Source organism: Diplotaxodon limnothrissa, linkage group LG1 (assembly GCF_057381915.1).
Source record: "Diplotaxodon limnothrissa isolate DT_005_m linkage group LG1, D_limnothrissa_male_GT1.1, whole genome shotgun sequence".
In the NCBI taxonomy this organism is placed as follows: domain Eukaryota; kingdom Metazoa; phylum Chordata; class Actinopteri; order Cichliformes; family Cichlidae; genus Diplotaxodon; species Diplotaxodon limnothrissa.
Window position 1 is genome coordinate 22,500,840 of NC_140596.1, and position 22,911 is coordinate 22,523,750.

General features: G+C 40.1%; 1 protein-coding gene across 2 annotated transcripts; it reads right to left on the bottom strand.

The window, feature by feature from the left end:
* Positions 1–73: 73 nt before the first annotated feature.
* On the bottom strand, positions 74–12,367 carry caprin1a (cell cycle associated protein 1a). 2 transcript variants are annotated; one of them, XM_085355068.1, is made up of 17 exons: positions 12,211–12,367; positions 10,512–10,646; positions 9,962–10,024; positions 8,177–8,263; positions 5,823–6,064; positions 5,582–5,664; positions 4,927–5,082; positions 4,781–4,830; positions 4,602–4,685; positions 4,353–4,514; positions 3,706–3,814; positions 2,281–2,342; positions 1,816–1,947; positions 1,351–1,510; positions 673–861; positions 457–563; positions 74–338 (listed from the first exon to the last, which is right to left on the bottom strand). In XM_085355068.1, exons 2-17 carry the CDS (start codon positions 10,644–10,646, stop codon positions 252–254), a joined length of 1,908 nt encoding a protein of 635 aa, XP_085211194.1. In that variant the 5' UTR covers positions 12,211–12,367; the 3' UTR covers positions 74–251. The 2 variants fall into 2 exon arrangements, with proteins under 2 accessions (XP_085211194.1, XP_085211203.1); XM_085355077.1 differs by lacking the exon at positions 1,816–1,947.
* Positions 12,368–22,911: the final 10,544 nt, after the last annotated feature.

Consider the following 22,911-nt stretch of genomic DNA (forward strand, 5'->3'; position numbering starts at 1 on the left):
ATCTTTTTGTTGTTTTTCCATCACACGTACTTGCTGATAATCCTACATGTAGTTAATTTCAGCATTTTTGTGACAAAACATCAAAAAGATCTAGACAGACCGAAGCAGGCTGACTGATAAGTAGGCCAGGAGTTAAAAAAATAAGATTACCGATGAGAAACAAAACATTGTTATAAAAGTGAGCTGGGGCAAACACATTCAAAAAATCCTGAATGTTCAACGTGGCGTAATTCGACGGTCCCCGGGATCCTTTAGGATCGCATTGCCTGCACATTACCTCGGGACAAACCACGAGGTCCTTGGGCTGCTCCACGTTTGTAGCCTTGCTGATATCCCTCCTTAAAAGAGATAGTAAGGCTTCATAAGTGCATGTTTTGTATTTATAGTTACGCTTGGTTATAAAAAAGACTGATGTAAATTCAATGCAATGACTTAAATTAATGCATTAACTCTTACCCGCTGATAGGTATTGCTGGAATAGTCCCGAGATGTGTTGAACGGAGTTTGACCGTATCCACTGCTGGGAGCGTTTGAGAACGGTGGACGGTAGCCTTCATATCCACCTGACGACAGAAAGACATTAGTTCAACAGGTGATGCATATTTACTCCTAATCAAAATAAATCACAATATAATTATTGTAAATCTGTGAAACAACATTGGATGCTTTTACCTCTAAATCCATTCGAGGAGCCCCGATATCCATTCATAACGCCACGAGCGTTCCTGGGTCCACCTCTTGGCACAGCTCTGCTGCTGTAGAAGGACTGACCAGACTGCCCAAACCCTGCACCTACAGAGGGATCTTCATGTCCTGGCGTTGAGGACATAATCTGGTCCTGGGGCTGGAATGCATTAACAACTGGACAGAAGAGACACAAAACGACATCAAAATATACGTCACGTACTGCTGGATAAGTTCTAGTACATTTTTAATTTTAGACAAGGTATTAGTGGGTTTAGTTAATTGGAAATTCTAAATTGCACATAGGTGTGGATGCAAATGCCAGTGGTTGTCTGTCTCTTTGTGTTAGTCCTGTATCAGACTGATGACCTGTCCAGGGTCTGCCCTGCTCTCACCCTATGGTGGCTGGGATAGGCTCCCTGATAAGGATGGGCAGAAGAGGATGGAAGGATTTTTTACTTTTAAAATGCAAAATCACCTTCTGAATTCTGAGAAGGCTGCGTGATTTTTACTTATGGCATCCTCACTGACTCATATTTCAACTTTGTTGCAACAGAAAATATTTCTTTTGTGACAAAGTGAAGCTTGGGAACCTCTTGATATCCTAATACATCTTTTACCACTGTGTTCATGCTCTAGGGTTTCCGTACAAAACAAGATGCACACCTGTCTGTAATCTTTCTTGTGGGATGTCAGGCTGGTCGACCACATTTTCTGGCTGGCTGCTAAAGCCCTGTCCATAGCCACCAGGGAACTGGCTAGGCTGCTTCAAGGGGTCTGCTTGGCCATCGGTAGTTGGAGGTACAGGTGCATTCATGTTAAATACCTGAAAAGAGAAACAATTTTTTTCCTCCCCCATTCCTGTCCATATCAATATAACAAAATAAAATAACCACAATACCCGACGATGGCCTGGGGTCAAAGATCTGCGTAGTTTGGGAAGTCTTAAATTGTTGCTCCTTGCACGAATAACTGACCAGTTTTCACTGTGACTAATAAAACATGCCAACCAATCTCTAATACTGACCTATGACTTGTGCAAGTATGAAAGCTGACGGTTTCCTACAGAATGCATCAAGTCCAAACATGCTCACTGTGACACCGTTTAAATGGACCCAATAGAAAGCGTACCGCTTGCACTGACTGGAAAGGTGCTGCGTTGACATTGATGCCTCCAGTGAGGGTGGGTTTGGAGACAGGAGGGAAGGCAGAGGACAGAGAACATGGGGCAGGAGACGGTGCAGATGACAGAGACATTGAGGCCTGGGTAAGTAAAAGAGGAGGGAATTTGGAAGGCAAGGAAACAACGAATATGGAGAAGTCAGTGCAAGAGATGAGATGATTTTCTTTTGGCTTAAAAAGTTCCCTTTTCTGTTATTATAATATTCAAATGAATCAAATATCTCCCCATCGCACGCAGTAGACAACAAAAAAAGATGTGTCGGAGAGCATCACATTCAATCCATGGAGAAGACCTTTCGAAATCTCTCTTCATAATACAAAAACAATCTGAACTCCAATTATTCATGAGCTGCACCACTTAGCCAGAAGAGCAGTCTCACCACCCATATCCTGCAGGGGCTCCTCCCTACTTACTTGTGAGGATTCCTGTGGTCCAGACACTGCAGCTGTCTGAGGAAGTCTGGACTCTGAGTGGACTGTTCAGAAAGACATAAAACAAATAAATAAGACAAACTCCTAAAAAAAAGACATGCTGCTAAATTATGCACTTTCAATTATATCCACATCAGAAAGCAGCGACCAAACAACTTAATAGGCATGCACTAATTACTAATTGAACCTCTGGCCTAACAGCAAAGTGATCATTTGTGCCCAGGAAACAAAGAAATCCTATTTAAAATATATATACACACCGTAATTGTCGGGCTATAAGCCGCTACTTTTTGCACAAGCTTTGAACCCTGCGGCTTTTAGTCAGGTGCGGCTTTTCTATGGATTGTCCAGGATTTTTGTCATATCGTAAGACGATTTGTTTTGTTTGTTCCGCTGTTGTACGGCACTACGTTGCCTGGCGGAAGGGCATGTGATCAGACACACAGTATCGGGGTTCAAGAGTGGTATGTTGGTCACATGTCCATCCGCCAGGCAACATAGTGCCGTACAAGTAGCGCGAAAAACAAACTTCAAAGTAGCGCTACGCGTTCAGCGGGAGTCGTGGATGACGAGCGGCGATAAACTTGCGAAAAGCAAGTTATGCTCAACTCCACCGGTGGAATCTGACAGCGTGGAAAAGTGTGAAAACATCCATGATCACCAACGGATTTGAAGGGCTGGACTGCTGCATGATGGAGAGGACACCGCCACGGCCCTTCTGAGGGTGTTCGACTCTGACAACGAGGATTTGTTTGGTTTTGAAAGTGACAACGAAGGAAAGAAGCTGAGAGTGGATGACGAAGCCATCCTGAGCCTGTTCGTATCCGACACTGGAGGAGAGGACTTTAGTGGTTTTAGTGCGCAGGAAGAAGAGAAAGATGGTGGTGAATGACTGACTTTTCTTCTTGTTAAAGCCGTGTCACTGCACCTGGCCTAAAAGGTAGTCCGAATCTATTTTTCTGGTGTGCTGTAGGTTATTGTTATGTACTACATTTGTTACTCATTTATGAAGCACAGTACATGTTTCGTACTTGTAATTACCGCTACTTGTACATACCTAAAAAGTTATGCAAATATGTACCCATAACTTGTTTTTCAAAATATTAATAAAAAGGGGTGTGTCTCCAAACAGCCATCTCTTTCCTGACAATTCCCTTTGTGCATATTCTCTTACATATGATAAGTCAACATTGAAACACCTGCAGCTTTTAGTCAGGTTCGGCTAATGTATGTACAAAACAGGATTTTCCCCTGATTTTAGCTTGTGCGGCTAATATTCAGGTGCACTTTGTAGTCCGGGAAATACGGTATATATATTTATATTTTAAAGTCTATTGGCCAGTATGAGCAATACTAATAAATCAGTGCATCCATATTCAGTATAACCTGTGAGTAAATGTCACTCACGTAGAGGACCGCCCATCTGTTGCAGGTCAACAGCTTGCACAGGCTTCATTGGCTGCGCAGACACAATGGCTGGATCCAGCGCCTGGCCATCAAACTCCAACATGGAGTCCTACGACAACCAAACAAGAGTAAATGTAAACAGATGAGATTTGCAATCAGTCCAATAAGCAAGCGAGCACGTCTGTTTCATACCCATAATCCTTCACTCCACATTAGGAAAATACCTCAACTACAAACAACCTTGACTAAAAGGATCTTAGTACCAACTCCCATGTAAGCACATCTTCCTAAAACCTGGGATAATCATGATCTCATTTAAATTGTACTTCTTTTGAATTTTTGTCCCAAATGGGGAATGGGTTTTTTCCCTGTTTCGATATTTTACTTTTTTTTTTTTTTTTTTTAAGTTCACATTCATATATCAGAAATTACAACTAGATTCGTTTTCTGAGTCACAACAAGTACGTTCTTGTCTCATGACCTCTAGCACGACTTCATAGATTGTTGTAAATTGCCTGGACATGCAGTCCTCATCTTTGGCCAACCTTTTTGCAAGTTCATCCTACTTGCCATTGCTTATTTGAGACACACACCACACACTGTGAGCCATAGGATACTACAATATACAGCATTTTGGGCCATCTAACCTGCATGAAGTTGTATGTCCCTTGCATCTGGGCCATGAGGTCTTGCACTGCCTGCTTTCTAACCACAGGATCAGTATCAGGAGTGGGAGAAACTTGGTTCACAGTAATGGTTTGTTCTGGAGCCAGCTGAACAGGGGGCTGATGCTGGAGTGAATTCACCATCTATTCAGGCACATTAGAATCAAACTCACGGCATTGGAAAGTAGATTTCAAGGCACCGAGGACTGATGATTCAGTAATAGAGCATACCTGGGCCTCCACACTCCACTCCTCGACTTGGTCTTTGTCTGTACTGCTGTATGTAGTTTCTGGAATGAACTGTCTGTTTACAAACTGCAACAGAAGACAGTACACTAAAATGTGATATAACAATTTAAGGAAAGAGTTGATCTGTGTGGGTTCTTGTGCAGCATAAATACAAATCTCACCTCTATAGTTTCCACTTTAACGGGCTCTGTATTTTTTTCACTAGCGAATCCTATATTAAATGAAAAATATACATGAGGATGGCTTTCTTTCTGGGTCTCTCTCTCTCACACACACACACACACACACTTTGCTAATTGTTAGCTACCAGGTTCCGATGGCTGCTCCACAGCTTTAGACTCAGCCACCACGGTCTGTTCCTCTTGCTCTTCTTCCTCCTCGCATGTCCCATTTTGATGAGTTTGCGCTCTGTCAAAGTAACCACTCTGCAGCACTTTGTCCAGGGTTTCCTTCAGTGACTTGTCTGGAATAAGAGAACACCGAAGCTGTTCAGACTTTCCTATTATCACAAACCACAATGGACGATTAAGGTCTGCCTCCGTTTTCTTACACAGTCAGTACAATCTGCAAGAGAAGTCCTGCAACAGCTGGTATGAGCCAATCTCAGAATTAACCGAGTGAATCAAATGTTGTGTTAAGGGATGAAACAACAGATACAATAAACTGGGGCCGATCAGATGTCTTGAACAATCTAACTACTAACAATGAGTGCAAGTGAGTTTCCGCCTGTGTGGATAGGTGCACACACCAAACATTTTCTTTAAGATATTTTTTTTCTTACTGCACTTAAGATGAAGGCATGAAATAAATATCAACTAGCCACATGTTAAGCCTCTCCATTTTAAGGCATTTTCCACAAGTGCTTTAAATATAGTTTAAAAATAGTTTCTTTAAAAAAAAAAAAGAAAAAAAAAAGGTATGTGTATGGGTGATGAACGATATTAAGACATGAAAATACTTACACGTGGTCCCTGCTACAGCCTTGTCTCGACCCTCAAGCAGTTCCCACAGGTGTAGTGATGCTTCTTCATATTGGCGAGTCAACCTGCAAATCACAAAATAAATGCAATTAATTGCACAGAGTAGTAGTAGTATATAGTTTTTGTAGAGCAGGATTAAAAAACAAAACCAAAAACATATTTAAGCACTGATAACTCTAAATGTAACTTCTGTACCAGTGACAGCACACAGGTACGCGCATACCTTACATCGTAGTTCCTCTCAGGTCCTACCAATTTGTAAAACTCATCGAGGGATGAGAGTTCAGCATCAGTGAGCAAAGGCGCACCAGAGGCATCGGGGTGTTTAAGGTCCTGCCTGACACCGTCTTCTCCCAGCTGGTCGAGTAAATACTGAAGCTCCAAAACACTCTTCAATCGTCTTTGTTCAGTCTCTTCTCGCTGCAGCTGTTCCCGTCTTGCAGATTTCTTGACTGCCTTTTGAATCTGAACACATCCAGGCACAATTTCATGCATTTAGCTTCACAAGATAACACACACCCATTACGTTCACTCTGTACATCACTGCACTTTGAAAAAAAAAAAAAAAAATCAAAAAGGTCAATGAGCATGGTCAAAACAATTATTCGCTTCCCTGTTCACTCCATCTGGCACTTTAAGCTTTTGTGAGCCATTTGGGAGTATTTCATAAATTACACCAGGTGTTACCAACTGATTGTTTTATGGCAATAAAGAATGTACGTTACAAAAAATTACTAGGGCAGAGAATGAATAAGGATTTGCAGATGCCACTAAAGAGCACAACAAGTGTCTAAAAGCTTTGCAATTAGGTATTTTAATTATACAGTGGGATGCAAAAGTTTGGGCAACCCTGTTAACAGTCATTATTTTCCTGTATAAATCGTTGGTTGTTACAATAAAAAATAAAAAATAAATGTCAGTTAAATATACCATATAGGAGACACACAGTGATATTTGAGCAGTGAAATGAAGTTTATTGGATTTACAGAAAGTAAATGGCCTGTATTTGTATAGCGCTTTACTTTGTCCCCAAGGACCCCAAAGGGCTTTACACATTCAGTCATCCACACAGTCACACACTGGTGATGGCAAGCTACATTGTAGCCACAGCCACCCTGGGGCGAGGCTGCCGGACACTGGCGCCACCGGGCCCTCTGACCACCACCAGTAAGCAACAGGTGAAGTGTCTTGCCCAAGGACACAACGGCCGAGACTGTCGGAGCCGGGGCTCGAACGGCAACCTTCCGATTATAAGACGAACTGCCAACTCTTGAGCCACGATCGCAAGTGTGCAATAATTGTTTAAACAAAATCAGGCAGGTGCATAACTTTGGACACTGTTGTCATTTTATTGATTCCAAAACCTTTAGAACTAATTATTGGAACTCAAACTGGCTTGATAAGCTCAGTGAAACCTGACCCCACATACACAGGTGAATCCAATAATGAGAAAGAGTATTTAAGGGGGTCAACTGTAAGTTTCCCTCCTCTTTTAATTTTCTCTGAAGAGTAGCAGCTTGGGGATCTCAAAACAACTCTCAAATGACCTGAAGACAAAGATTGTTCACCACCATGGTTCAGGGGAAGGATACAGAAAGCCTTCTCAGAGATGTAAGCTGTCTGTTTCCACAGTTAGGAACATATTGAGAAAATGGACGACCACAGGCTCAGTTCAAGTTAAGGCTCAAAGTGGCAGACCAAGAAAAATCTCGGATAGACAAATGCGACGAATGGTGAGAACAGTCATAGTCAACCCACAGACCAGCACCAAAGACCTACAACATCATCTTGCAGCAGATGGAGTCACTGTTCATCATTCTACCATTCGGCGCACTTTACACAAGGAGATGCTGTATGCGAGAGTGATGCAGAGGAAGCCTTTTCTTCACCCACAGCACAAACAGAGCTGCTTGAGGTTTGCTAAAGCACATTTGGACAAGCCAGCTTCATTTTGGAATAAGGTGCTGTGGACTCATGAAACTAAAATGTAGTTATTTGGGCATAACAAGAGGCGTTATGCATGGAGGAAAAAGAACACAGCATTCCAAGGAAAACACCTGCTAGCTACAGTAAAATATGACTCGCCATGAGCTGTCCATGCTTGGAAGCCATCAAACCTGAATGAACTAGAGATGTTTTGTAAAGAGGAATGGTCTAAAATACCTCCAACCACAATCCAGACTCTTATTGGAACCCACTGGAAGCGTTTAGAGGCTGTAATTTCTGCAAAAGGCGGCTCTACTAAATATTGATTTCATTTCTTTTTTTGTGGTGCCCAAATTTATGCACCTGCCTGATTTTGTTTAAACAATTATTGCACAATTTCTGTAAATCCAATAAACTTCATTTCTCTTCTCAAATATCACTGTGTGTGTCTCCTATATGATATATTTAACTGACATTCTTTAATGTAACAACCAACGATTTATACAGGAAAATAATGACTATTAACAAGGTTGCCCAAACTTTTGCATCCCACTGGATCTATAAAAAAATAATTGATGCATACTGATTTTTAGTATGCGTGTTTAAGACTTCATCAGCAAGTTAAAAGCACACCTATAGCTCAGGACTCACCTCCTGACCCAATGCGAGAAAGCTCTTTTGCAATTCTCGAGCAAACTCTAAGTTGTTGTTGATCTCTTGATACTTCGCCAAGGCCTCCTTCATGCACAACACGGAAAGAAAATCAGATGTTTTTAACAGGAAATGATTTAAAGCAGGAGGTAGTAACAACTAAACATGCAATACTTTCATAACACTTGAATGTGAAACATAACTTCATATAAGTTTGTTACATACACAAAGCTGTTTGCAAATAAGCTGGGACACAGTAAAAGCTAAATAAAAATAGAGTGACTTGAAAATAATTTAAAGCCCATGTTTAAATAGTGCACAGAAAACATTTCAAATGTTGAATCATTTGAAATGCAAATGTTTAACGTTAAAAATATCATTGCTTTTAATTGTGCAATATTTAGTGCTACCAAGCATAACTCTGACCTTCAGTGTTCTCTGGGATATAAAAAACAATCAATGTCTAAAGTCACCAGTCAAAAAAGAAAATACTTCAGAAGTTTGGCAACTGGGTTTGCAGATCTTTTTTCCCCCTCTAAGTTAAACTTAAAGACTTTTATAATGGCTCTTTCATTCCACCAGAGCACTTGAACAAATACTGTGATAATGGGCATTATTAAGAGAGTGAGTGAAGAAAAGCAAGACTGTTGAGATATATATTAGGGGTGCAACGATACACAAAATTCACGGTTCGGTTCGATACTTTGGTGTCACGGTTCGATATTTTCTCGATACAAAAAAATGTTCATGCCTTTTTAATTTGTCATTTATTAAAACTATAAATATATATTTTAACTCAAAAGTAGTTTTTAAATTTAATGTTGCTGAAACAAAACAAAACAAAAAAAAACAAAAAACAAAAAAAAACAAACCCTCTGGTCGAGGAATCACTCATCTTTGGAAAAAGAGTTTATTACAGAGAAATGGCTCTTTCCAAAAATAAAAGCTACACTATACGCTTCTTCTGGGGTATATTCTCAGCAGCATATTAAACATATCAGGTCCCCATAAGGAGAATCATGTGCTAACGGCTGTCTAAATGACTCGGGTAAAGTTTGTAGCATGCGTGCTTGTTGTTTTTGTCTGCTTCCACTTGTCTTTGCACTACGATGATGTCGGCGTAAATGTGCAGTCATATTCGTTGTGTTCCCACTAGTGCTGTCAGCGTTAAAATGACATTAATGCCATAACGCGGCAAATCTCCCTTAACGAGTTACCGCGGATCGCCCCGTGTGTGGGGCTGGATGGCGTCAACACAATAACGAGCTAACTGCGCTAACGCACTAGTTCCCACCACTGTAATTGAGCATTGCGTGGCACATCCGACATACTGTTTTACTTTTGTCCATCAGGGTCATGCTTCCACATGAAAACCAAAATAGTTCCAAACGCCAGATCTGAATGAGGGTGGGGGAGGTTCAATTTCAGGTAGAGTTGAGGCAGTTGCCATGTTGCAACGAGCTTAGCTTCTGTCTTGCTAGCTTGCGCTGCGCTCAGTGGATCTGCGCTCGACAGTGCAGCCTAGGCGGAGTAGTTGAACGCAGATCCACTGAGCACTCAACACAGACAGCATCGTCACAAGAAAGGTTTTGTATTGTTCGATACATATCCGTACCAAACCGAAAGCACTGTATCAACGATTCAACACCGATACATGTATTGGTGCACCCCTAATATAAATACAGCGTTAGAGTGACTGGAAATCCTTGCATTTGACAGAATTTACATTTGATCCTGCGACAAAACAAAGCTGTGTCCAAATGAGAAGCAGTTTTGTTTTCTTACCAGCTGATCCTGATTTAGTCTCTCGCCCTTATTCTTCCTTGCCTGGTAGTCATCCAGTTTGGACTGCAAGAAGGTTTTTGAAAAACAAGAAATTTGACATTAAAGTTGAATTCAAATAAAAAGAGCAAACGTATTAAAAAATGTCATCATTAGGTTTATTACCACTGTGGATTTATATTTTAAGGCAGTTTGATGACATTTCTCACACAATCTTAACAAATTATGAGCAAGACAGAGGAAAATCTGGATATCATAATTAGTGCTACAGTCTATTAAGTGGATTCATTGGGGAAGGGGAAACCTGTTATAAAGCCAGTTGAAATTTAAAGTACCTACTCCAACATTTTTCTGATTTTCAAAACACATCCCAACACCTGCATTCTCCCAAATCAGTATGTTTGATAATTATATATTACTGTATGTCATTATATATTGACAAAAGCATACATTTTCCAGCATCCACAACAACAGACAAAACAGATAAAAGCTTTACACCCTATTTGAGGTTAATCCAAAGCGAAGTTTACTCTAAGATGATAACTATAGATACCTTTTTCTTTTCCATATTGCGGACCTTCTTGTCAATCACACCAATAATCTGCTTCATGGCCTCAGAATGACTTCCATTTCCCAGGTCTGGAATGGCAGACTGGACAGCACTGTTGCCAGCTGTTGCTGAAGGCATCTTTGGGAGGGAAACATGTAAATATTACAATTAAAATTTGGACCTGAATAAAACAAACAAGTAATCCTAACTTAAGATGTTAGCAGAAGAAGACAAACTATTTCAAAGCCTAAGAACTAGATCGTACACTTATGTCTTCAACCAGGTTACAAAATGCTGTTAAGGTCATGCTCTGCAGTCTCAGACTTTCAACCTGCAGTTACTGTATCTGACACCCATCAGAAACAAGGTTTCCTAGAACAGAGCTCACAACTGGATATTTACTACGCATGCACATACAGACTTGTATAAACAACTTATATTATACTTTGATTATAAATTTTTGTTTTATGATATTTGTTGCATAGATCCACGACAATTCTAAAAGATTTTTAAAGGGTTATGTATCTTGAGATGCTTGTGCACATTTCAACATAACTGTCTGCACTGTGATACTGTAGGGATGTTCTGTATTTTGAGGATTACACAAATGATTACAGACACATTGCCCTTTTCCATTTTTGTCCAAGTCTAGCAATAAACAGTAATTAAGCTGAGCACCACCCGATTCAACTGATACCTGTGGACGAAATGGACCCACAGTTGTTGCTTAAATGTACCTTTCATTGTCAACTGTGTATTAAATAAAAGCCTAAAAACGATCTCTCTCTCTAGATAGAGAGATAGAAGTGGTACCGTATGAATTGTTATTTGTACTGTATTGCCCGGTAATCTCTAATATAAACTGAGCTCATGCTGAGTTCAGCTGGTAAGATATCCACTTTATGTAACGCCAGCAGTTTCACGTTTTGAACTTTGAGGACCCTGCTTCAGCGACCCTCCAAGCTCCACATTAGGAGACCAAACCCTGACTCAAGCCCAAATACCCGGGCCGGTGAAAGTGATACTTACCGATGTGATCCCTTATTAAGGTTTGAGGGCTAATTAAATCGATACGTCGAGATACAACCTCCTCTTGGACGATAAGTTGTTGGCTGGTAACAGCAATTATTGGGGTGAGCTTTGAAAAAAAAATCAGAACACCACATCCAATATAACAGAGGAAGTTAAAACAACATAAAAATGTCGGGCCTCCTATTCAAAGTTAAAGTCTTTTAGCGTCTGTGGAGAAAGAGGCTAGCCTTACTGACAGATGCTAACAACACAAAAATCCGCATCATAACGTAAGCCTCGAAACTCTTATCTGCGGCTTAGTTGCCAAAATAAACTTTCACTGGTGAGAGCTCGACGTTAGCTAGCCATGCCAAATCAGTTTAATAAGCATAGTGCGCTCGTACTAATCTCCGCGTCCCATTGTTAGCCGAGCGTGTTCGGTAACGATGTGCTGCTAAAGCCCCGAGTTCAACGGTTGTCACTCAAAACCAAAGGTTAAATCCATATGAAACAGCCATTACAGACCCCCAGGACAAGCCATCGTTTCGGGACGTTTAACGTTAACTGCGAAAAACAAAGAGCACCTCGGGACGCCGAGACAACTCGTTTTCGCGCAGCCGTCTCGAATCCAGATGATAAAGACGGTTTATTAAAAAGACCTAAAATGACAGTGACCTCGTGAAAGCCATACCTTTAAGACTCTTTGTCTTCAAAGAGATCTCGTTGGTCTCGTTTTACTTTAGCTGTGTGGCGTTAACTGCGGTTCGATATCTTTCACTTCAAGCGGTGTTTTTCTAGAAGGATGCTCTGACTTACACCGGCCAATGGCTGCTTAGCTGCTGCAGAGCTAACGGTAGCAGCTAAAAGGACCCCACTGCTAACCTCGACGCTGCCTTCTTCTTCTTGGTTTTTATTGGTGGTTGAGAAACAACGAATTGGTGCATTACCGCCTCCAACTGATAAGGAGTAGGTACCGGAATGTCACTAAGTATTAGATCCTATCATACAAATTCATTTGTCTAAGATCATTAAATATTGCCTCATAACTTTTACTTGTCGTAGTATTTCTAAATAAATCAATTCAATCCTGTTTCAGTTTGATTATGTTTAGGTTTTGAATCAGTTGTCTTCTTTCTTTCTCATACTTCTGACAGTGTAATATAACATGCTCTAATGTCTCATCACAGTACTCTCATTTAATTGGCAATGTTTCCCTTAAAATGTATAGTGTGCATTTTAGCCCAGTGTGTCCAAATCTGAGACATGAAATGACTGTTTCCTCTCTCCTCCTGCTTCCTGACAAATATATTTCTGTACCACATGTGAGTTTAACATTTTCTTGCATTTGTCTTTAATTTTCTAAATATGTATGGCCCATGTAACCCTCTCAAATCAAACCCCAAGAAATTTGAATTATTTCCTCTTTCTAGTTCTTGATTCTATAACTTTCGTTTAATGTCCTTACCAATTCTTTTTCATGTAAAAACAAAACAAAACATTGTCTTGGTCTTATCCACTGAAAATTTTAATCCCCACTTATGTGTCCATTCTCCAACTTTAAAAATTGCTTCCTACACCTTTCTAGTAACAAACTCTACATAACGTCTTCTCTTCCACATGGTGCCGTCATCTGCAAAAGGAGAAAATGCCATTCGACTGTCTTTATTATGAAACATCATCAATTAAAATAATAAGGGACTCACTATAGTCCCCCGTGGTGTTCCATTTTCTACTATATACTTCTCATAATAATTATTCCCTATCCTTACTTGTATTTGCCTTCTTGAGAGAAAATCCTTTATCCATCTGTACATTCGCTGTGTGATGCCTGTCTTCCCCATTTTAATGAATAAGCCTTCTCTCCGTCAAAGCTGTCTCGCTTTAAAACAGACAGACAGGGGTCTTATGAGTCCCACTGTTCAGTCTTTTCTTTCTCTTTTAATTGCATATTCTTATTGAGAATTATGGAAATTTGAAGATAAAATCACTGTAAACACACCTTTGATTCCACTTGAAATTCATCTTAAAACTGTTTCCTTTTTTAGGGCAGGGATAGCTCAGTAGGTAGAGTGGTTGCCCCATGATCGGAAGGTCGGGGGTTCGATTCCCCTTAACAGCTACCCTGAGGTACCCCTGAGCAAGGTACCGTCCCTACACACTGCTCCCCGGGCGCCCAATGGCTGCCCACTGCTTCACTGAGTGAATGGGTTAAATGCAGAGAGCAATTTCCCCACGGGGCTCAATAAAGTACAATAATGTACACACTTTCTTCTTCTTTACTTCTTAACCATTTCTTTGCATTCATCTCAAAGCTAAATATAGCATGCATATTTTAATTTATTTTTTATTCACGTTTTTAAAATTAAAAATTATTTAAACAGTGTTGGGGGACTCAGACTCTTATCTTTTTGTCAGTGTCATTATCTCCAAGCCATCACAGGAGGTTTCACTACATCCTTTAAATTTTTCCTTTCACTCTTGCTGGTATCCATCTGTCCCAAATCACCACTGACCCTCATCTGTCGTTACTTTGGATAACTGACCTCAGGTATTTAAACTCACCGTCACTACCTCTACTCTTTGCAGCTTCCCTGTTAAACCTTTCTCCCTCTCATTCACAGACATGTATTCTGTCTTGCTTATCCTGACATTTATACTGACTCACCTGCCCCCTACTCTCACTACAGATCACAGTGTCAACTGTGAATATCAAAGGGCAAAGACACTCCTGCCTGACCTCATCCATCCATCATCCCTGCAAAAAAAAAAAAAAAAGGATTTAGAGACAATCACTTCTGTGTGTGTAATTTTCTCTTCTTTATTGTACGTCAGCAGAAGCAGCCAATGCTGTCTTGACCAACTGGATGAACTTGAAAAAAGTAGTGCGATTTTCTGTGTGCCTTGTAATTTCAATAAGCTTAAATAGTATTAGTAATAGTAGTAGTATTAGTAGCAGTATGCATATCCCACTTTTAAGACACGTCTCAAACAATGGCTGGTGGCAAACCATGTCAAATGGAGCAGGACATTAATGATCAGAGTGAAATGAGCCCGCCTGGTAATAGCAAAGACTGAACAGAAGATGGCGCTTGTGTCTCAGACACCTAGAAAAAGCTCACGCTTGAAACAACATGAAAAACCATCTCTAAATGTACAACTCTTTGTCTTTTTCACTCTGCGGGGTGTAGTGATAACTGTTGAAATGAAGAACATAAATTCAAAAGTGAAGCAGCTCATAGAACTATATTTTTACTTTTTAGTTCAGGCATCAGACTGACTTTAATGCACTGAAACACTAAACAAAACGTAACTAAGAAGAGAATTTATGTGCTTTTTAATCAAACACAAGGCATTTTCCACTCGTATCTTTGTATCTTTAATAGTTTTAGGCCATAATCGAATTTAAAAAAACGGTCTTTGTGAGAAGTTCCACTCCCTCACATTTCACATCATATAAATGACCATGTATAATTGCACCAATATTGCTAGAAGATCAGACCTTTTCAGTGAACTTTGAATACTGAATAGTTGATTTTCACACCTTTTCTTTCGTGATCCTCATGTCTGGTTTCCACCCCATGCTGAGCATGTCTATAAGTGGTAAGGTGGATCTGTAGGTCCTCTCCTTCTGATGTGGGTTGCTGAGTAATGGCCATACATCCCTCAGTGCTCCTCTCCTGCAGCACATCTGACTGGATTAAATATGTGCAGAGGATTTATTGGCTGAAAAACCACAAGAGCCTCACACCACTTGTAGTGGCGTCCAGGCAAACACACAAATTCATCTGCCCCTTTCTCTCTCTTAACGCTCTCCCTTTCAAACTCATAGGCTGTAAATGTTTTGTCCATTTGTGTTTTCTCACTCTTCCTTATCTTCCTTCCAACCATGCCACTAGCCTGTTTTTTCAAGGTGGATTAAAGTTTTTCCACTCACAGCCTCTCTCTTCAGCATTAATAATTCATGACCCACATGTGTTGCAGACAGATTACAAACATCTCCACTTAATTGCCATAATTATCATTATTGCAGCCAGAGAATTTCATTCACCATCATGCAATTTGCGATTTTAAGCGACTGAGGTTTGATTTTGGAGCGTGGATCAAAGGTGGATTTGTTTACAAATGCTCTCCTTCGCGGAAAGCTATGATGATTAGAATCCCCATTTGGTTGAATTTTAGAACCAAGTGCACCAGTCAGTTCACAGGCGATGCCTTTGGAAATGTGGCCGCTTTTGAAGATGCTGCATGACGTATGACGTCCTGTGCCACATGGAGCTGCTGAGAAACTGTTTGCCAACATCTTTCTCTGTGAGGCTGCTGTTCTTACGTTCTGTCTGTTTCGTTTCGTAGAGTGTAAAAGAGCTCAAAAGGTGACATAGCAGCTGGAGAGAAGCAGATGGTGCTGACCGCAGCGATCCATCATGGCATGTGTCCGTCCATATGCACTGTGAGTTACGCTGGTGTTTAGAATGTTAGCTTGCCTCGCATAATTGTTCTCCTTCATTTAGGTAACTCAAAGCTAAAACAAACTGTGATATCAGGAGTTATTCAAAAACACATTATGGCAAATATCCAGTATAAAGCAAATAATTAGCATGCTTGTGGCAGGAAGGATCATCTTTCCACAGACTCACATAGAATCTGCAATATCTCTGTAAACCGTTATTTAGCATGGCCCGTACACAATGGGCGAAAAACATGAATCGATAGAAATATAACAAAGATGTAGACACATATTAAAGGAAAAATAAGTATATCTGTTTATAAGTCACCAATGTTGCGAAAGAAGACACAATTATTTCCTGAAAGTTTTTTAAAAAACCAGGATTTCCTCTTTTAGCATGTTTGAGTTTTCTCTAAGTCCTTAATCGGCTTCAGAGAACCACACAGAAGACAATGAATGGACAATGATATTATATCAGACATATCATGTTATGATTTATGTCACAGCTGGTAATAATATGGTTGGTTGTGATAGGAAAATAAGAAGAGAGCTTCAGCTCAGAACATCTGTTTTGCATATTATGCAGCATAAAACTGTAATATTTCAATTCTAATGTGTAATTCTTAATATCCACAGCATTGTTATAATTAAATAGGAACCAGAATGTGGGCCAAACCCAAGAGAATAAATTGACCAAATAAATGGACTGTGAGCAAAGAGAAAGTCTGGAAGTGTATTGGAAGGAAGATATTAGAAGTAAAGGTAAAGAAATTCTACCTCATTTCTGTAACTAAAGAGTTACAATTAAATGTGTCCTTTGTCATAACAAACAACTGTGGACGAAGTAGCAAAAAATGACATTATGTGTTTTTTTTAATCACATGTCAGAAACTGTATGGAAATATCGCTCACACATGGCAAGTATAGAGAATGTGCACAGCTGCGTTTGCAGCCTATAAGTCATCATTGTTTTTGTTTCTTTTCACAGAATTTGCATCTATATTAGAAACAGAGGGGAAAATTAACTGTGTCTTCCATATATTTGTCAGCTGGTAACTCAGCAGTAGCTGACTCTGCTTCTCGTTCAAAAACTGTTCTTGCATTTCCATGTTATAGCACTTAAATCCATGCAAAGGGACAAATCCAGGCACATTTGCTTTGCTGTCATTAGATGCTCAGCCATCTCGCCGTGAGGAATTGAGTAAATGAGGAGGTGGGGACTGTAAAATATGGCCTTTGACTTTTTGTTCTGTATTGCGTGACTGGTGTTGGCAAACCTTTGTACTAGCTCAGCACTAACTTTGACTGCGCAGTGACAGGAGTCCAACACACACACCGATCTTATCTTCCTGTGTGAAACCAGAGGAGACTTGGCACCTCTGTCCTACAGAGCTCGGCCCAGAGGGCATCATGGGAAGCCAGTTTGGGGATGAAACTCCCACAGAGGTTCAGAGTTCCTTTTGTTTTTTTTGACCACCTGTGAATCTAGATTTAAAATAACATCTGTTGGTCGTGCACATGGCTTGGCCAGCTTTCCAGGAGCAAAATTATATGAAATTGTCAGAACTCTTACGGTGAAAGATTAAACTCTATTCCTATTATTTATCATCTTAATTTCAGATTTCTTTTTGTTTTGTTCTGAAGTGCTATATATATATAAAACTGATTATATATCTCACACTTCCAACAATCTCAACGCAATTTCAATGGTGTTCTCTACCAATGATGATGGCCTATTTCTCTGTTTTAATTAAGACTCACCAGTAATGGGTTTATCCTTTTCCCTTGCTTGACCTCTTCACCAAGCTTCTTCAATTTCAGCTTGATACCTTTTGCATTTTCTTGCTGAGAGGAAGGCGTAGGGTTTTTTTTATAGTCAAGATCTAAATTTTTACAGGCTATAACAAACCACACAAACCCCGGATCAAGAGAGCATATTAGAACTTCCATACACATATAGTTTAAAAAAATAAAAACACCCCAAGGCTACGAGTCATGTTTTACTTTGTGTTTCAATTTTCATGAAAATCTAAACCGAAACCCTTGTGCCAAATAACCTCCTCTGTTGGCCGGTGTCTTTCAAAGTTATGGAAGAGTTTAGGACTTCCACTGTTTCCTCGTATGAAATCTATCAACTCTGAAAAACCAAAACAAAAGTGATGTTTTATCCAAGCAAGGCAAACTAGAAACACACTTGAATGCAGCCTGACCGTGAAGATGGTATCAACCACCAACTGCGAATTGCCACAAAAATGTCTGACCTCCTTAGTTTGTGTTGCAACACTAGAAATTCAGTCAATCAAAACTTTAGTTGTGTTATAACTTACAGGAATAGAGAGAAAACTATTTTTAAGTCAGGAAAAGTTAAGGTTTGTGTTTTTATATATGTATGAAGTGTGAAAAGGCACTGAGATGCACAGAAAAGCCCTTTATGACAAATGTGGAAACGCAGTGCCTGGATAAGAAATGCAATACATATTCATCACATGCCAAAGTCAGAGCTTAAACAAACAAGTGCAGACCTGGACAATGACAAATGCACGACTGTTTTTAAGTGAGTGTGCAGAGCTCTCGCACATGCGTGATCGTTTCCGATAAGTGCCCATGTGACATCAGGACACACAGGCAGCTCAAGTCTGGTTTGCATCCTTAACAAAAGTCATGACTGCGCCGTGTCCCAGAATTCCCTGTGCTTCTGGTGAGACTTGCACACAGACTAAGAGAGAGTATCTGGACCCTGTCAGTGTTTCCTGAAAGGCCTGAATTATACAGACCGGCCTAATTAGATCAGCTTTGATTGCTATTTTAAATAATGGAAATGACATGAAGTATTATGTTTGTGCTTCCCACCCATCTCTTTGCTGTCTTGCAGTTCTGCCTAGCTCCGTGCCTGTCACGTCTGGAGTCGGTGAGTGGGTGTTGTGATGTTGATGAAGGGCTGACGTGGCAGGTGCTCTGCTGATGATCTGGGGTCAGGCGCTACATTGAACCTGAAAAGATTTTAAAGGAAAGGCAGACTTTTGACATTACACATCAGACTTCCCTCACAGTGTGTGGATTTATACAGAGTTACCAGCAACACAGGACTCCATCACAGACAAACACACAATGGCACGCACAGTGACATCCCCACAAGAAAAGTACCAGAAGCACAACCGCACTGAGGGAGGGCCGAGTTGTATCATCCGGAGTTCCACAACAGGTCTCCATTTGTGTTTTACGTGCACGTAAACAAAGCGGGGTAATTTTTCCTTGCATGCTTGCAGCCTATTGAATTCATGCAATATTTTTTTCTGCCCATGTATATATTTGTTTGCATGTTAATATGTCAGCATCAGAATCACTGAAATTTTACACATACAAGAAATGTTTTTTATATAAATGTGCTTGTTGTCATCACAAAACTGTGTTATGTGACTTTGAAAAATTGCGTGCCAAGAAAAAAAAAAAAGGCACACTTGGAGTGATCTTGTGGAAAGATTTCTGACCACACAGCTCCCATTATTGCAACAGCACACATCATTTTAATGTTCTCACAGCAAGGTTTTGGTCGAAAACAACCTCACTGTACAAAAACCTTCATATTTATCATGTGACGCACAGGTACTTTTTTTCCTAATTGCAATTAATCACAACCAAATGACATTTAACGTGAAAAAGCTTTAGTGTTGTTAAACTTAAAATGCGGAATTTGAATCATTGTGGCAGTCTTGCTTACTAATTCCACAGAAATTTCAGACTACTGACATTTTAAATTCAAGACAGTACATCATTGATTCCAATACGAATTTAAGCAATACATTTATTGTTAGTTTACACATATTAAACATTAAAGAACTAAAGTGGTTCCTTACAGTTGAAAGTGTTTGAGACGAAAAAAATACACATTTTGATTCTTTTCTGCAGTTTCGTGATTGATAGCATATAAGTGTAATTATTTACTTATATGAAAATGTGCGGTTCAAAAAGAGATTGAAGATAAGGGGTGCAGGCTTATGAAGAGAGGGCGAGATAGCATGTGACTGACATCTGAGGAGAAACGTGTCATTATGTAGTTAGAGCTGAAGATCAAGTGTTATTGGAGGTGGTGTGACTATGCATTCATTGTGAGGAAGCCTTATGTTACATCAGGTACAAAAACACAGGCCACAGAAAATTGAGCTTGGCTACTTTCCCATTGTAAACCATTAAATAAATTTTCGTATTAAGCCCGGGCAATAAAGAAGAAGCAGAAGAAAAAACGTCTAACATGTCATTTTAAAACTGATGATTCAGCAGAACTTTTAAATGGCAGCCCCATCCACTACCTCTGAAGAAAACACTCACAATTATGTGCCAACACGTGTGAGCAGTAACCGTCTCAAATTTGGACTGTGTTAACTCTGGGGTTGAAAACAAAAACACAAAACAAAAACCATTGCATCTGAAATTTATAGTGAGCAAAGATTTCCAGTAAAAAAAGAAGAAGAAAAAATCAGATTTCACTGTGGTGATGGATGTTTGTTTGTGGACTGTGCCATTTTTTGCTAATTAGGCCTGCTAAACCCCCAAACAGGAAAACATGCTAAGTGTGTAAACAGACGAAATTGATGGACACAAAAATTCTTTCCACTAATATGATAGTGTGTAGTGACATCATTTGTTGTAAAACTATTTGTGCTGCTCACTTATCCCATAATACTGTGATGCGTGACGGAGAAACACCCAAACATCGGACTTGCTGATCTGTTAGCAAGTCTGTCTGTTAGGCTCGTTGCCTTGCGCTAACAAGACTAATAAGCACGTAGCGCTGCAGTAGCCTCCGTATGTGCTAACCGTATGTATCTTGGTCAAACATGACATCTGTTTGGCTTGTCTTGCTTTGACTTATGTCAAGCTGTGGCTAATCCCTCCTGTTGCTCTGTGTCTGCATGGGAAAGAGGAGACTGCAGTGACGCTTGGATTTTGTGCTAAGGCGCAGGCCTTTGATGTCCTATGCCTCAGTGTCTTTAAAAATCTTCTTTTTTTTGGTTGCTTATTCCGTGTTTAATTGCCAGATCAGCTAATCTGACAATTAACTGGCACTAGGCTGTATCTCTGCTAGTTCTCTTTCTTAACCCAGGCCCCAAAAAAGCACTCTTTTGTTTGAAAAATGTACTAAAACTTCCATCATGCCTATTGAGTTCATATCAATAAACATCTTTGGAGGTCAAGGGGTACGAGTCTGCGTCCCCGGGGATAGGAACAGAGCTGTGGTTCTGGTTTTAAACACACTGTAACTGCAAAAGGAGGAACAGAAAAGGGGCTCAGAGAATGCAGATGCTCTTGTCAGTAAAATATGGTCAAGCCATGCAGATAGCCAGCAGGGCTTGTTTCTCCATGTCAGTGAAGAGAGAAGAGGATGAACAGCGTAAATACACCACTTCCTCCTCCTTCTCCTCATGGTTTTTATTTTAAGCCGCATTCTCCTTCCCTTCTGTGCATACCCCCTCGGTAATTTTATACAAACAAAAAGAAATACATGGCGCGGAGCGAGGAACGAATGTGGCGAGAACCTGTTCGAAATGATAAGACACGGTTATCCACTCACAATGATAGAAGGCTTTATCTTTACATATTCGATTGCAAAGTCGGCCTGAATGCAAAAGAAGACGGTCTCATTCATAATTGCAACTGGCATAATTTTGCCACACTATACTATAGGGAAACTGTGCAGGACCAAACAATTACAGTGACCTTAAAGACACAATCAAGAGCATTCCCTTTCTTTGTTCCACAGACAACCCTAAGCACTTGTGTTTGCTGCTTTTTCAACAAAACAAACAAAGGCAAGCAGAGCTGGAACAGTGATTAAAGAAATCAACAAATCCTCAACAGGACATGAGCACATGGGCCTCTAGGCTGGATCATGTTCTTTGGAAATGGTGAGTCAATGACGGTACAGGACAAAGGGTGAATTTGAGGAGGGGATTTGGGGAGGGGGGGTTGGACGGGCACTGTGGGACCAGAGGTGCGAACTACAAGCCGACAGAGCAGCCTCTCTCAATTTAGTTTACCATATCCGTCATGGGAACGTCACTTCTATTTTCTTTTCATTACAAGACCAATCTCATCAAAATCCTTTCAAACAACAGTGGAATAACAGCTTATTTGTTCAATGTGGCCTCTGAGGAGTGATTTTGGTCAGTATGGAGGTCTGTAGGGTAGTCTTTGTTGCTGGGCTCGGCACTCGGTGAAGGTGGAGACTGTTTTTTGACTCACCGTGAAAATTTAATTTAATTTCCCCCTTTTTTCATATGGTATATTTCAACATAGAAATGAATGCAGAATGCTACAAACTTAGATATATGTATATTTTTGTGCATAATTGGCAATCACTGTAATTTGAAGTAGAAAATAGACAGCCAAGCTGCGGTAATGAGATCATGACCTTATTTTTGTGGGTAATGTTTGGAGAGCTTAGTGATGTGGTGCCAGAAAAAAAATGGGGGGAACTAAAATAAAACTCCTGAAAAACACAGTGGGACGGACATTTTTAAGCAGTTTTACCAGATGTTTCCCTGCCTGGGTTTATTTAGGTAGACAGGTGAGTGATGCATAATGCTATGGCCTGAGACTCCTGTGCACAGCTCAGCTCTTTCCCTCCCTAATTGTCCCTCCCATCCCTCCAGCAGACATACAGAGAGTTAAGATAAGATAAGATAAGATAAGATAAGATAAGATAAGATAAGATAAGATAAGATAGAACTTTATTAATCCCTCGGGTGGGTTCCTCTGGGAAATTCGACTTCCAAAAAGCACAGCAACGACCGAAGTTACAGTTACAGAATTGTTATATATATATATATTTTTTATTTATTAACCTTTATTTAACCAGGAAGATCCCATTGAGATTAAAAACCTCTTTTTCAAGGGAGACCTGGCCAAGATAGGCAGCAGCAGATGTCTCACAGTTACAGAAATTACTCA